At 49.9% G+C, this 15768-nt stretch overlaps 1 protein-coding gene across 1 annotated transcript; it reads right to left on the bottom strand.

Annotated features, from left to right (window-relative positions):
* Positions 1-456: 456 nt before the first annotated feature.
* Positions 457-13225, bottom strand: pecam1a (platelet and endothelial cell adhesion molecule 1a). Its single transcript, XM_062487230.1, has 15 exons — positions 13091-13225; positions 10051-10341; positions 9413-9552; positions 8925-9069; positions 8370-8630; positions 7896-8180; positions 7285-7584; positions 6736-7017; positions 6237-6372; positions 3820-3893; positions 3164-3217; positions 2759-2848; positions 2545-2601; positions 1438-1460; positions 457-983 (listed from the first exon to the last, which is right to left on the bottom strand). The coding sequence occupies exons 1-15, from the start codon at positions 13203-13205 to the stop codon at positions 735-737; spliced, it is 2502 nt and encodes an 833-aa protein (XP_062343214.1). The 5' UTR covers positions 13206-13225; the 3' UTR covers positions 457-734.
* Positions 13226-15768: the final 2543 nt, after the last annotated feature.

Raw genomic sequence — 15768 nt, 5'->3', positions numbered from 1 at the left:
CTGTCTTGCAGACATTTTCCCTTCTAGCCTTGATGAGTCTACTTTTGATCAAGTGACGAAAGATCCATCCACTACATAAGATCAATAAAGTGTGTTTCCTCAAGGGAGGGAGGAAGGAAGGAAGCAAGGAAGGAAACAAGGATGCACTTGATAAAGCCCTGGCCTTGTGTGTGTGTCACTGTGTGTGTCACTGTGTATGTGTGTCACTGTGTATGTGTGTCACTGTGTGTGTGTGTCACTGTGTGTGTGTGTCACTGTGTGTGTGTGTGTCACTGTGTGTGTGTGTCACTGTGTGTGTGTGTGTCACTGTGTGTGTGTGTCACTGTGTATGTGTGTCACTGTGTGTGTGTGTCACTGTGTGTGTGTGTCACTGTGTGTGTGTGTCACTGTGTGTGTGTGTGTCACTGTGTGTGTGGATCCTGTTCCCATCAATACTCAGACAGTCTGACACACAGACACAGAGCATGCTCTCTTTATTAGGAGATCACAACAGAACACTACCAGGTGACAGTCTGCACGGCCATTTAGAAAAAGGTGTAAAAAAATATACAAAATGTGTTTACTGTTTAAAAATGCAGCATTACTGATAAAGTAGTGTGTGCAGTAACAGCTCAGGCTGGTCGAGTAGCTGAATAAGTTAGAGAATAAATATTCCTGGTGTGTTCTGAGAGAGTTTGCAGTACAACCGACAAGTCTAGAATCTGTGTCATCACCAGAGGTGTTCACCTGGCGTTCTATTCATTACAATCACCATGGTCGTCATAGTCACCATTATCAGCGCAATTGTTGTGGTCGGCATGGTCACAGTTGCCGTTGAGGTTGCCATGGCTACCGTTATTGAAGTGGTTCCCGTGGTCTTCTGGACCATTGTGGTCGCCACGGTCACTGTGAATGTTGACGCTGCAGTGTTCTACGTAGTCGTCATGGTCACGGTTGTCATTGTGGTTCAGTTCGGCGTACTCCACTGAACCCTGCTGAGAAGCCTGCAGGAGGGGGGGAGGGAGAAAAAGAGACAGAGGCAGAGAGAGAGAGAGAGAGAGAGAGAGAGAGAGAGAGAGAGAGAGAGAGAGAGAGAGAGAGAGAGAGAGAGAGAGAGAGAGAGAGAGAGAGTGAGATAGAGTGATGTCCCCACTGCTCATGCCTGTCTCCTCTCTCTCTCTCCAGTGTGACACAGCAGAGCCATCAGGGTCCCTCAGGAGGGACTGTGAACCAGGCAGGACAGACAGACTCCAGAACCTTCTGACAATGTGAGACACTTTCTCTCCATAAGGGGTCCCTCTGAGACAATACAAGCTTCTGTCAGCCATTGTGTGTACAATGAGTGTACTGTGTGTAATGTGTGTGTGCATATGTGTGTGCTGTGTGTGTGAGTGTGCTTGTGCTGTGTGTGAGAGGTGTGTGTGTGTGTGTGTGAGGCATGCATGGTTCCCTACTCACTCCGTCAGCCTGTTCTGAGACACCTGCAAAATCAAAACAGGACAAACTCAGGAACTTAAGGAACTGGTGAGTAAAGAGCTGGCCTGCTCCCCCTTTTATTTTTTAAACCTTTTAAAAATATATATTCTTTCAACCTATTGAAACTTTTTTTGAAAACATGTTTTCAAGCTTTGGAAATGTGTTGTAATTTTTCTTTCAAAAGCTTTTTTCGAAATGATTTTTTCAACCTGTCAAAACTTTTTGAAATGATTTTTTCAACCTATCAAAACTTTTCGAAAATATTTTTTCAAGCTTTCAAAACTTTTTTTCACACAGTGAAAGGACATAGGAGAACAGAGAAGCCTAAAAGAGCAAACTAAAGCAGAGCAGAGTGCAATAGTAGAGTACAGTAGAGTCTAGTAGAGTCCTCATCAAGTACTCTTCAAACTTTCTTTTGGATTTTTTTGTTTTCGAAAGTATTTTTCAACCAAAATATTTTTTCAAAACCTTTTTAGAAAGGAAAGTACCGATACCAGAAACATCTACGTAAGTACAGTAACAAAGTATTTGTACATGGTTTCTTCCATCTCTGGTAGGAGTGAATGCTTCTCAAGACTCATCATAGCATAGCCTCAAACATACAGACATACTGTGAAGCTGTGTGTGTCCAGGCTGGCTGCTCCAGTCTTACAAGGCCAAGACATCACCCATTATTGTATTCTCTGTTCCCCTGGGCTGCTACCATGCATGCGCACACGTAGTAACATTTGGAAGGAGAAGGTCAAAAGCTTAACAATGGTCATAGTGGGTGGATGATGAGCAGGCTATTTTTCCCTGGGTTATCACACAATGGAACAGTCCCTTCTGTTAGGGGTTAAAAGCTTGACGATGGGGCCTCCGTTTGGCCGCTATTGTTGAAACAGGAAGTTGACTTGGACGCGAACAGGAAGTGAACACTCAGCTGTGCTGAGTGGGCTCCTTTAATGGCACATTCTCTTTGAGACAATGCTCCAAGTGTTTACATTTCACATCAAGAGTCTTTGGCCCCCTTCCTGAGAAAGGCGGGGTCTGTCATCTGATTGGCTGGGTGTTACCGGACTAGAGGCAGGAAGAGGATGTTTCTGTTACCTTGCACAGAGCCCTGCACCTCGCTGTACACTGTGTCTGTTCCTGGCTTCACAGGAGCTGGGGAGGCAAACACAGCTGTCATACACACATCCTCTTTTATGAACACACTGTGTCTATGTGGTGTGTCAGTCCAGACAAACAGGACAACTGAAGAAGTTACAATCTATCATCATCATCATCTGATATCCTCCTCTTCCTCGCCAGGTGTCCTCACCTCGGTCAGGGTTGGCAGGTGGGGGCAGGACCTCAGTGTACTGAGTCTGTGCTGCCTCTGGATGCTCCTCGTGGCTCAGCTCATCTGACTCTACACACACACACACACACACACACACAAACACACACGCACACACACACACACACACACACACACACACACACACACACACACAAACACACACGCACACACACACACACACACACACACACACACACACACACACACACACACACACACACACACACACACACACACACAGACACGCATCACCCACACATTCACACACAGAGACACACACACAAACATACACTATGATAATAAACAATAACTAAATAGATAGACTTGGACTGAAGAAGTTAGTTTCAGACAAGGAAGTAAGGTACAACTCGGTGTTAAACTGACCTGATCCTGAGACATGCTCACTCCACACACTCCTCCCCATGACCCCTGGAGTGACTGCAGCACAGAGACACAGAGACACAGAGACACGGAGACACGGAGACACGGAGACACAGAGACACGGAGACACAGGGACACAGAGACACAGGGACACAGAGACACGGAGACACAGAGACACGGAGACACGGAGACACAGAGACACAGAGACACAGGGACACAGGGACACAGGGACCCAGAGACACAGGGACACAGAGACACAGAGACACAGAGACACAGGGACACAGAGACACAGAGACACAGAGACACAGGGACACAGAGACACAGAGACACAGAGACACAGGGACACAGAGACACAGGGACACAGAGACACAGAGACACAGGGACACAGAGACACAGAGACACAGGGACACAGGGCAGCTTGCATGTAGGTCACGGGAAATGTTGCCGGTAAAGTAACAGTATACATTCAGGCGAGTTCTTGATTTGATTCGATTTGATCGTTCGTAAAGGAAAAGGAACGTATCCATTTGTCTAGCCTTCAAACATGCCACGTACAGCATCAGGTACATGGCTGGAGACAGACAGGGGCAGTAAGGTGTGGCACAGTCCCCACATACTGTAGTCAAAATAGTAATAATAATAATAACATTAGACTTTACCATTGGCGGCTTCGTTGAGTAAGCCCAAGGTGACCTCTGCCCCCTCCCCATCTGTTTTGGTACCAGCCGGTTTCCTGAGCAGGACAGGAAATGAGATTACAATCAACACACAATTCTAACAGGAAGAACTTCTGAACACATTCCATTGGCTGAGACATGGTATGTGATCTGTGTGCTTCAGGACTGACTGTGGGCTTGAGCTGGAGAGATGCGCTCTTGTAGGCCTGCCTTCCAACCTTTACCCATCTGAATAATTAGCTGGTTTAAACGTTTAATTACAGGGACACAAAGTTACAGGGAGATATAGAGGCAGAGCTACAGGGAGGTATAGAGACAGAGCTACAGGGAGGTATAGAGGCAGAGCTGCAGGGAGGTATAGAGGCAGAGCTACAGGGAGGTATAGAGGCAGAGCTACAGGGAGATATAGAGGCAGAGCTAAGGGAGATATAGAGGCAGAGCTACAGGGAGATATAGAGGCAGAGCTGCAGGGAGATATAGAGGCAGAGCTACAGGGAGATATAGAGGCAGAGCTACAGGGAGATATAGAGGCAGAGCTACAGGGAGGTATAGAGAGGCAGAGCTAAGGGAGATATAGAGGCAGAGCTACAGGGAGATATAGAGGCAGAGCTACAGGGAGATATAGAGGCAGAGCTACAGGGAGATATAGAGGCAGAGCTACAGGGAGATATAGAGGCAGAGCTACAGGGAGGTATAGAGGCAGAGCTGCAGGGAGGTATAGAGGCAGAGCTACAGGGAGGTATAGAGGCAGAGCTACAGGGAGATATAGAGGCAGAGCTAAGGGAGATATAGAGGCAGAGCTACAGGGAGATAAAGAGGCAGAGCTACAGGGAGATATAGAGGCAGAGCTACAGGGAGATATAGAGGCAGAGCTACAGGGAGATATACAGGCAGAGCAGCAGGGAGATATAGAGGCAGAGCTACAGGGAGATATAGAGGCAGAGCTACAGGGAGATATAGAGGCAGAGCTACAGGGAGATATATAGGCAGAGCTACAGGGAGATATAGAGGCAGAGCTAAGGGAGATATAGAGGCAGAGCTACAGGGAGATATAGAGGCAGAGCTACAGGGAGATAAAGAGGCAGAGCTACAGGGAGATATAGAGGCAGAGCTACAGGGAGATATAGAGGCAGAGCTACAGGGAGATATAGAGGCAGAGTTACAGGGAGATATAGAGGCAGAGCTACAGGGAGATATAGAGGCAGAGCTACAGGGAGATATAGAGGCAGAGCAGCAGGGAGATATAGAGGCAGAGCTACAGGGAGATATAGAGGCAGAGCTACAGGGAGATATAGAGGAAGAGCTACAGGGAGGTATAGAGGCAGAGCTACAGGGAGATATAGAGGCAGAGCTACAGGGAGGTATAGAGGCAGAGCTACAGGGAGATATAGAGGCAGAGCTACAGGGAGATATAGAGGCAGAGCTACAGGGAGATATAGAGGCAGAGCTACAGGGAGATATAGAGGCAGAGCTACAGGGAGATATAGAGGCAGAGCTACAGGGAGGTATAGAGGCAGAGCTAAGGGAGATATAGAGGCAGAGCTAAGGGAGATATAGAGGCAGAGCTACAGGGAGGTATAGAGGCAGAGCTACAGGGAGATATAGAGGCAGAGCTACAGGGAGATATAGAGGCAGAGCTAAGGGAGATATAGAGGCAGAGCTACAGGGAGATATAGAGGCAGAGCTAAGGGAGATATAGAGGCAGAGCTACAGGGAGATGTAGAGGCAGAGCTAAGGGAGATATAGAGGCAGAGCTACAGGGAGATATAGAGGCAGAGCTACAGGGAGATATAGAGGCAGAGCTACAGGGAGATATAGAGGCAGAGCTACAGGGAGATATAGTGGCAGAGCTACAGGGAGATATAGAGGCAGAGCTACAGGGAGATATAGAGGCAGAGCTACAGGGAGATATAGAGGCAGAGCTACAGGGAGATATAGAGGCAGAGCTACAGGGAGGTATAGAGGCAGAGCTAAGGGAGATATAGAGGCAGAGCTAAGGGAGATATAGAGGCAGAGCTACAGGGAGGTATAGAGGCAGAGCTACAGGGAGATATAGAGGCAGAGCTACAGGGAGATATAGAGGCAGAGCTAAGGGAGATATAGAGGCAGAGCTACAGGGAGATATAGAGGCAGAGCTACAGGGAGGTATAGAGGCAGAGCTACAGGGAGATATAGAGGCAGAGCTACAGGGAGATATAGAGGCAGAGCTACAGGGAGATATAGAGGCAGAGCTACAGGGAGATATAGAGGCAGAGCTACAGGGAGGTATAGAGGCAGAGCTACAGGGAGATGTAGAGGCAGAGCTAAGGGAGATATAGAGGCAGAGCTACAGGGAGATATAGAGGCAGAGCTACAGGGAGGTATAGAGAGGCAGAGTGTGTCCCAGGCTCACTACTCACACTGACAGTTCAGCTGACCTCTTCCTCCTCTGGAAGGGAAGAAGCCGTTTCTTGGCTAGCAGGATGAGGATGAGGGTGAGGGTGAGGAGGACACAGACCACTGCGATCGTCCCCTTCTTCCAGCCCGCCACGCTCACTGCACACAGCAACCACAGACAGGGTTACAAGTCATCCACAGACAGGGTTACAGGTCATCCACAGACAGGGTTAAAGGTCATCCACAGACAGGGTTACAGGTCATCCACAGACAGGGTTACAGGTCATCCACAGACAGGGTTAAAGGTCATCCACAGACAGGGTTACAGGTCATCCACAGACAGGGTTACAGGTCATCCACAGGCAGGGTTAAAGGTCATCCACAGACAGGGTTAAAGGTCATCCACAGACAGGGTTACAGGTCATCCACAGACAGAGTTACAGGTCATCGGGTCAAGGTTCAGCCCATTTCAGCCTGTGTGTGTGTGTGCGACTGCAGTTTCAGAGCGACCCCTCCTCTCACCTCCCATGGTAACCACGACGCTCTGCTGGCTGTGGTTGGAGGGGTTGGCGCTGACGCAGTAATACCCGCCGGCGTGCTTCTGCCCGAGGTCTGTGATGACGTGGGATCCTGACAGCTCATTGGTTGTCCTGAAGGCGAGGGGCTTGGCGGAGGTGGTGTGGAACCAGGTGAAGGTGATGGGGGGCGTTCCTCGCTGCACAGAGCAGGTGAGGGTCAGGTGGTCCCCCTCCGCTGCCTGGCCGGGGGCAGGGGACACCCTCAGGACCGGCCGGGACACGGGCTCTGGGGAGGACGGAGAGAAGGTTCACACAGACTTGAGCAACTTTTCACCTTCGCTAGAGACAAATCTAGCGACTTTGTGCTACCTTGGCGATCTCCGTTGGTAGAATAACTGTAACTGTACTTCCATGTTGTCATAGCCGCTAATCGTGTAGGCACAGCCAGCACTCTCGGATTCAATGTGTTTCGATTTCATTAAAAGCGACATACAATTAATGCATGTTTACAATATCCTTATAGTATATTAAATGCATGTTGGAGTTGCCTCACCGATGATGCTGGCGTGTTGGAGCCAGCCGGCCGCGCCCTCCCTGGGGGCGGCCCCAGGGTTGTTGTTGCTGGCCAGACAGACAAAGCTGCTGATGTCAGAGGCTTTCTGTATGGACGAGACGTTGAAGAGGGCGCGCTCCTCGCTCCTCGACACCACCTTGACCTCTGCCCCCCCCAGGGGCCCACGCAGGACGTAGCTGATGGGGAGGCTGCCCTGGGAGGACTGGCAGAGCAGCTGGAAGGGCCTACCCAGAACCAGACTGCCCCCCACCACAGACAGCAGGGGCACAGACACAGGTACTGAAGGAGAGAGGGAGAGAGGCAGGGAAGGAGGGAGGAGGGAGAGAGGGAGCGATGGGGAAGGAGGGAGAGGGTATTAGAGTTGAAAGAACAAAAGAGGATTTGGGAGGAGGAGAAGAATAGTAGGAAATGAAAATTACAAAGGAGGAAGAAGAGGAGAAGAGGTTAATAAAAGTTAACACAACGTAGTGAGTACATAACCACACGCACGTGGACACATCCTTAGAGAACAGACAACCTCTAAACCCATGTGACGGTTCTTGTCACAAATCCAAACGAGGCGACGAGAGACAAACCCTGCTTCCGTTCACCTTTGACCTCCAAGTGGAGGTGGGTGCTGTTCTTGGCGACGAGGCTCCCCTGGCTCAGCCCCTGGGCCCTGCAGGAGTAGTCAGCGCTGCTGGACGGCTGGGCAACGGAGCTGTAGCTGCCTCCATGGACCTCCAGGGGGCGCTGATCCTTGAAGAAGGAGAAGTGGACGTCCTGGGGGCGGAGCCTCTCGGAGGCCAGACGGGAGACAGAGCAGGTGAGGGTGAAGTGCTCGCCCTCGAACACCTCTCTGGGATCCATCGTGAGGACTGGCCTGGAGAAAAGCTCTGTGGAAGGCAGGCATTACTAGTTGAGTATCAAGCAAGAAAGTATTAACGTAAGGTCAAGGCTGCTACATGTGTGTGCATATATTTTGGCACAAATATGCATTTATTTGCATGTATATACCACATCTAAGACTTATTGCGCAGAACGACAAACTTGAAATGAGTGCTAAACGTGCTAAACAGCCTCACCCGTGACGAGGATGCTCTCTGAGGTCCCCTTCTGCACGTTCCTCGTCTCTGCCTTGCAGTCGTACTCTCCCGAGTCCTCGACCCACACCTGGAAGCGGTGCACCAGGCTGGTCAGACCCTTCTTCAGGACCTTGCGCTCCTTGGTAAGGAAGACCTCAGTGTTGGACGGAGGCTCCACCACCTTACATACGAACTCCACCAAGTCCCCCTCCACCAGGTTCTTGGAGGGCAGGACGTTCATGACGGGGGTGATGAAAAGGCCTAGCACAGCATCCACAGGTGGAATAAAGCAACAACAACAAAAAATCCTTTATTTCTATCGAGTAAACGTAAGTAAACGTGTGTCTTGATGTGTTATTACGTAACAAAGCTCACTGGTTATAACAAAGTATGAACACTGTTAAAACCGTAATAAAATATATCACATGATGGAAGACGTTTCTGTTGATTACAGTAACACAGGTTTCCTGTGTAGTTTGAGACACGCCCCTTTTTCCTCCTCCGCCCAACCATTGTCTAGCCTGACTGACGACCCAGATCCCAACAACCAATCACCTTTCACCAAGACCCCAACGGTGTTGCTGTGATTGGACAGTCCGGCCTGTGGCACCGTGGTGACGGTGAAGGCGCAGTACAGCTTCCTGTCCCCAGGGTGGTCCAGCAGTACACGGGTCTCCGCTGACGTGTTCTTGGAACGCACCTGACGGAGCCATGGAGACACCACTAATTGATCGGTGGGCGGTCGCCATGGAGACACCACTGATTGATCGGTGGGCGGTCGCCATGGAGACACCACTGATTGATCGGTGGGCGGTCGCCATGGAGACACCACTGATTGATCGGTGGGCGGTCGCCATGGAGACACTACTGACTGATTGGGGGGCGGTAGTTGTTTGATTGATCAGTTTGACTGGCGAGACTACAGTCACACTGGCATGTCTGCAGTGGTGTGTGTGAGTGTGGCGGTGTGTGTGAGTGTGGCGGTGTGTGTGTGTGTGTAGTGTGTGTGTGTGTGTAGTGTGTGTGTCTGCAGTGCGCCTCACAGTCTTGAGATGCTCCTGGTCCAGGTAGAAGTGGAAGGTGAGCGAGCCCTCCTCCAGGGGGGCGCTGCAGGTGGCCGTGACCTCCTCCCCCTGGAACTGCTGGAGAACACTCAGCTGCAGCTGTGGAGCCTGCAGGCCTGGGGGGGGGAGGGGTGGAGGCAGGGGGGAGGTAGGGGGGGAGGCAGGGGGGGAGGTGGGGGTGGAGGCGGGGGGGAGGTGGGGGGGGAGGTAGGGGGGAGGTAGGGGTGGAGGCAGGGGGGAGGTAGGGGGGGAGGCAGGGGGGGAGGTGGGGGGTGGAGGCAGGGGGGGAGGTGGGGGGGGGAGGTAGGGGGGGAGGTAGGGGTGGAGGCAGGGGGGAGGTAGGGGGGAGGCAGGAAGGGAGGTAGGGGTGGAGGTAGGGGGGGGAGGCAGGGGGGGAGGTAGGGGTGGAGGTAGGGGGGGAGGTAGGGGTGGAGGCAGGGGTGGAGGTAGGGGTGGAGGTAGGGGGGGAGGTAGGGGTGGGAGGTAGGGGGTGGAGGTAGGGGTGGAGGTAGGGTGTGGAGAAGTGTTGGTGGGGCATCAGGTTATGGAGGTGAGCTTGCCAAACGCCATAGATAAACATGACCCATAGAACTGTCCTGCAAGCATGTCATACCCTGTGACGGTGAGTTTGCGGCCATGGCTGGCCCTGCTCTTGTCGTGAACTTTGACCCTGCACTCGTAGGTGCCTGAGTGGGCGGCCCGGGCCGGTAACAGGAAGTAGGACACGGTGGCGTTGCTGGAGTTCTTGGAGTAGACCTCTACGTCGTCACGCAGTAACAGGAAGTGATGCGTCAGAGGGACAGAGGAGCCGTGGCTAACGCTGACCTCACAGCGCAAGGTCACATGGGTACCGCTCGCCACATCAGCCGAAGGAAGCAAGGTGAGGTGCACACTGTTGATGGTGTATGCTACACACACACACACACACACACACACACACACACACACACACACACACACACACACACACACGCTGTTAGAACACACGCACAAGTCAGAACAAACACACTTAACCATGACAAGAACACGCAAATGTAACTGCACACGCACAAGGAACACACAGAGAACCTTCACACACACACAAAAAAAAAAACACAAACATGGACACACACACACACACACACTCTCTCTGTCTCTCAGGTGAAGAGCCTTGAAGCAGAGTCTGGCCTTGGCCCTCCATCCAGGGGAAGAGGAAGGAAAGCTCACCCTCCCTTCCTCTGCAAGGGGCACACACAACCATCTACACACACACCACACACACACACACACACCCTGCACCCACACACAACAATCTACACACACACACACACACACACACACCCTGCACCCACACACAACCATCTACACACACACACACACACACACACACCCTGCACCCACACACAACCATCTACACACACACACACACACACACACACACACACACACACCCTGCACCCACACACAACCATCTACACACACACACACACACACACACACCCTGCACCCACACACAACCATCTACACACACACACACACACCCTGCACCCACACACAACCATTTACACACACACACACACCCTGCACCCACACACAACCATCTACACACACACACACACACACACACACACACCCTGCACCCACACACAACCATTTACACACACACACACACACACACACCCTGCACCCACACAAAACCATCTACACACACACACACACACACCCTGCACCCACACACAACCATTTACACACACACACACACACACACCCTGCACCCACACACAACCATCTACACACACACACACACACACACACACCCTGCACCCACACACAACCATCTACACACACACACACACACCCTGCACCCACACACAACCATTTACACACACACACACACACACACACACACACACCCTGCACCCACACACAACCATCTACACACACACACACACACACACACCCTGCACCCACACACAACCATCTACACACACACACACACACCCTGCACCCACACACAACCATTTACACACACACACACACACACACACACACACACACACACACACACACACCCTGCACCCACACACAACCATCTACACACACACACACACACACACACACCCTGCACCCACACAAAACCATCTACACACACACACACACACCCTGCACCCACACACAACCATGTACACACACACACACACCCCTCTACCCACACCCTGCACCCACACACACACTGCAGCTAAACAATGTCACTGAAGCTAAGCTGCCCCAACAAAGCAGCCATTTATCCTGCATCCTCCATGATGGATCCACAACGCCGGCCCTGAGCCCAGCTGGCCAGGGGGGCTGGCATGGCCCGCTGCACCAGACACACTCAGCCATTTACGGTGGGCAGCGCTCGGCAGTAGAGCATTGGACTACAGATCAAGAGGTTGCAGGTTCAAATCTCCCTGGGTACTTAGCTTTGGAAATGGGTGTCTAATTAATGAACTGTTACAGTTCAGCTCTAACAAAGTCAACTGTCTAGCTACAGTGGTGGTAAAGACAGCAGGTAAGATTTGTAAAAAAAAAAACATGTGGTTTAACCCGCATTTTCTTCTAACCGTTGGGCTGTCTCAGACCCCCCACATTGCAAAGGTTAAAGAAAATTATTTTTATTTGTTTTTGTATTGGGTAAAATTGGGTAAACACAACGATGGTTCGTTATGAACCTTTGGGTCATGTTAATTACTTTGTCTGATGCAAAGACAAAGTAATTAACACATAACACACTCAGAGACTGCAGGTAGGTCTGTTCTGATATCTGCAATTGATTTAGCTAGTGTTGCTGTTGTTGCTATATTCAATAAATTCGAGGGGGCGGAGCTTCAGCTCCTACAGACGACACGCCCCCCCAGTCTCAAGCAGAGATGACTGATGATTTTCTCACGATTTCAAAGCCTAATTTAACATACTTGTCTGTGTTTTTTCTCATTTGAAAATGGATGGGTACAACCCATTCTTCTGTCGTGTGATGAACTTAAAACTCATTTTCAGTTCTGCTTTACAGACCCTTTAAAGGCTACATTCTCCCTGTTGTTACAGCTTTGTATGTCGCAAGTTCCCTGTTACACCAATCCTGTATGAGGGGCTTTTTGAGGTTCTCTCTCACACACACACACACACACACACACACACATACACACACCCTCATACACCCTTACACACACCCTCACACACACACATGTGCTGTGGGATCGGAAGTTCATCCATCTCACGCTGATGCAAACAGAAACCAGCTGCAGTTCACTAAAAATACCTTCAATCAATCAGAGAAACGGCGTGAGAACACAGGGTGAGACAATAGTGTTCCCGCTTCCTTCCAGAAGAACAGTTGAGGAGTAAAAATAGCGTAAAAATAACCCTCTTTCATCAGATCATACGAGAGGCGCTAACTGGCCTCAAACTGTCTCTGAGTTCCTCTAGCTCTCCATGGCTTATTAAACATATTAAATATTATATTATATTCTAGCTTTGTTCACACAACATCAGTGTGTTATAAACTAATATTCACAAAGTACGAATGAATACAAACTAACGCTCACAGGATACCAGTTACAGGAACTCAAACTCACAGAGTACCAGAGTAACGTGACCTAATCCTCACAGAGTACTAATGTAATCTAAAGTCATACTCACAGGTCTGGCTCTCCTCTCCTGTCCCTGCGTGTGGAGAGGTGGAGGAAGAGACACGCATGAAGAAAGTAAAGAATATCTGAGACCAAAGAGGCAGGTATACGGCCCTGCTCTCCATCCTGCACGCTGCGATGTGTGTGTGTGTGTGTGTGGGGGGGGGGGGGTCAGAGGGAGAGAAACAGCTACTCCTACAGATGGACCCTGAGAGCTGGAGGGGCAGTCCCTCTCACAGGGGCGGGGTGGAGGGGTGGAGGGGTGGAGGGGTGGAGGGTTGGAGGGGTGGAGGGGTGGAGGGATGGAGGGGTGGAGGGTTGGAGGGGTGGAGGGGTGGAGGGATGGAGGGGTGGAGGGATGGATGGGTGGAGGGATGGAGGGGTGGAGGGATGGAGGGGTGGAGGGATGGAGGGGTGGAGGGATGGAGGGGTGGAGGGGTGGAGGGTTGGAGGGGTGGAGGGATGGAGGGGTGGAGGGATGGATGGGTGGAGGGATGGAGGGGTGGAGGGGTGGAGGGATGGAGGGATGGAGGGGTGGAGGGATGGAGCGCATGTGTGTGTTTAGGTGTGTGTTTAGAGGGTGTGTTTCTTCACTGGGACATCAGCACCTTATCTTGTTTGGTGAAACAGGAAGTGAGGAAATGCCTGTTGCTTCCTCAGGATAAGAAGCCTCTTGCTGTTGTTTATTCTGCTAACAGCAAGACATTAGATGTGTGTGTGTGTTTGTGTGTGAGACAGAGAGAGAGAGAGAGAGAGAGATGGTGGGGAGGGTGGGAGGACAAGCGAAGCACTCATTCCCTGAACACTGAACACGTCGATCTTGAAAAAGAAAGTTGCATGACTGAACTCTGACCACTAGATGGTACTCACAGCTCATGAAGAGGAGAGCAACAGCGCTGATCGCCCAGGCTGTCTCTCTCCTCCTCCCGTTCACATCCACACCAAAGGTCTCATCCTACTGCGACATGGAGTGGGTTTAACTCCTTGTATTAAGACCCATTCGCCTCAATGTAAGTCCCATGTAAAAACTGTGCCTAGAAAAATACGGACCGTTTCTTGACATTGAACTACAACCATTCCTATAGTTTCATATAACATAACGTTAAATAGCAAACTGCTATAATGGCTATGCACACGACAGTGATAAATATTTCCGGGAAAAAATAGGCCAGGTCTAGAACTTCCTGTGAAGTTATAAACGTGACTTTTAATGACCATAACAGGTTATGTTAACTAGCTACTATCAATAGCTAATAGCAATCTAGCTATTGCTCTCTTAACCCTACACTCAGATTGTGCGGCTTCTTGCTTTTTTTCATCGACCGACAAAACATGCCGCCCTCATGGATATCTCTTTCCAGATTGTATTGTGCATAGGAAACAAATATGACAGACAAATTATTTATGTGTTAAGATTAACGACTAGCAAGCAAGCAAGCTGACAATCAGATAATTGAGTACATTATAGACGCACTTGTTCCGGGAGTACAACGGTACTTAGGAATGGTTCGCTTGACCCGATGTTAGTTTCCTCAAGGATCACAATGACTCTTGCTTAGAGACTTGCTGCTCTTGTGGTTAGTGGTAACTGACTTAAATTTTTGTACTCGCTGTGATATATTGTTTTTATTATTGTTGCTTGCTTTTTCCACAGGTACACTTGCACTTATAGCAGTTCATGTTGTTTAATTGTAACTTGTTTAACTACATGCTCTTATGGTTCTTCCCTTTGGCACTTATTTTGGTTGTTCACAATGTGTGCTTCATGTTTTGGCTACTCGCAATGTTTTGTGGCTATCTCGTTGTTATGATCAGTGACCTATGCACTTTGTAAAGCTCTCTCTTGGAAGTCGCTTTGGATAAAAGCGTCTGCTAAATGAATAAATGTAAATGTAAATTATAATGTAGCTAAAAAGTGTTAGCTAGCTAGCCGAGCTCTAACATTCCTGCTCAAATCCGTTCAGAGCTAGCTAGTGAAAGCTAGCTAATAATGCTAGTAATGGCCAGTGGCCTAAGTAGCCCCAAGCATAAATTATCATGTGTTAAATATTCAGAAGGACAGGTTAGTGTTCAACTTCCCCTCTGGCACATCAGGGGATAAGCTTGTACGAGAAGCTTTAATACAAAACAGATTGAAGGTGCAACATCAGTGACACACACACACACACACCTTGTATTTGGAGACTATTTTGTCCACACGTGCAGTTGGTACACTCAAGTACAGTCACCATCCCTAGAGAAAGCATGAAGAACACTTACATAAGCTGTGTTGTATCCTGTCTTAAAGCCCTGAGAAAAACTCAAGCCTGGTATCCTCACACACAAGTACCCCCTCACACACACACACTCAGACACACTCACACATCCCAACACACCCTCACACACACACTCAGACACACTCACACATCCCAACACCCCCTCACACACACACTCAGACACACTCACACATCCCAACACACCCTCACACACACTCATATATGTACACAGCAATACTCCCTCACTGTGAGGTGATTAAGTTGTGTAGTTAGCCTGCATGCCTGTATACTGTTGTATCTGTGATCATGTCAGCACATCAGGCTTGGTTGCTTTTACACACACACACACACACACACACACACACACACACACACACACCTACACACAAATACTTGCGCATGCACACACAGGCTCTCTGTTTCGACTGTGTGC

This window comes from Osmerus eperlanus, chromosome 2 (genome assembly GCF_963692335.1).
Source record: "Osmerus eperlanus chromosome 2, fOsmEpe2.1, whole genome shotgun sequence".
Lineage (NCBI taxonomy): Eukaryota > Metazoa > Chordata > Actinopteri > Osmeriformes > Osmeridae > Osmerus > Osmerus eperlanus.
This window is presented reverse-complemented; position numbering and strand designations above follow the sequence as displayed.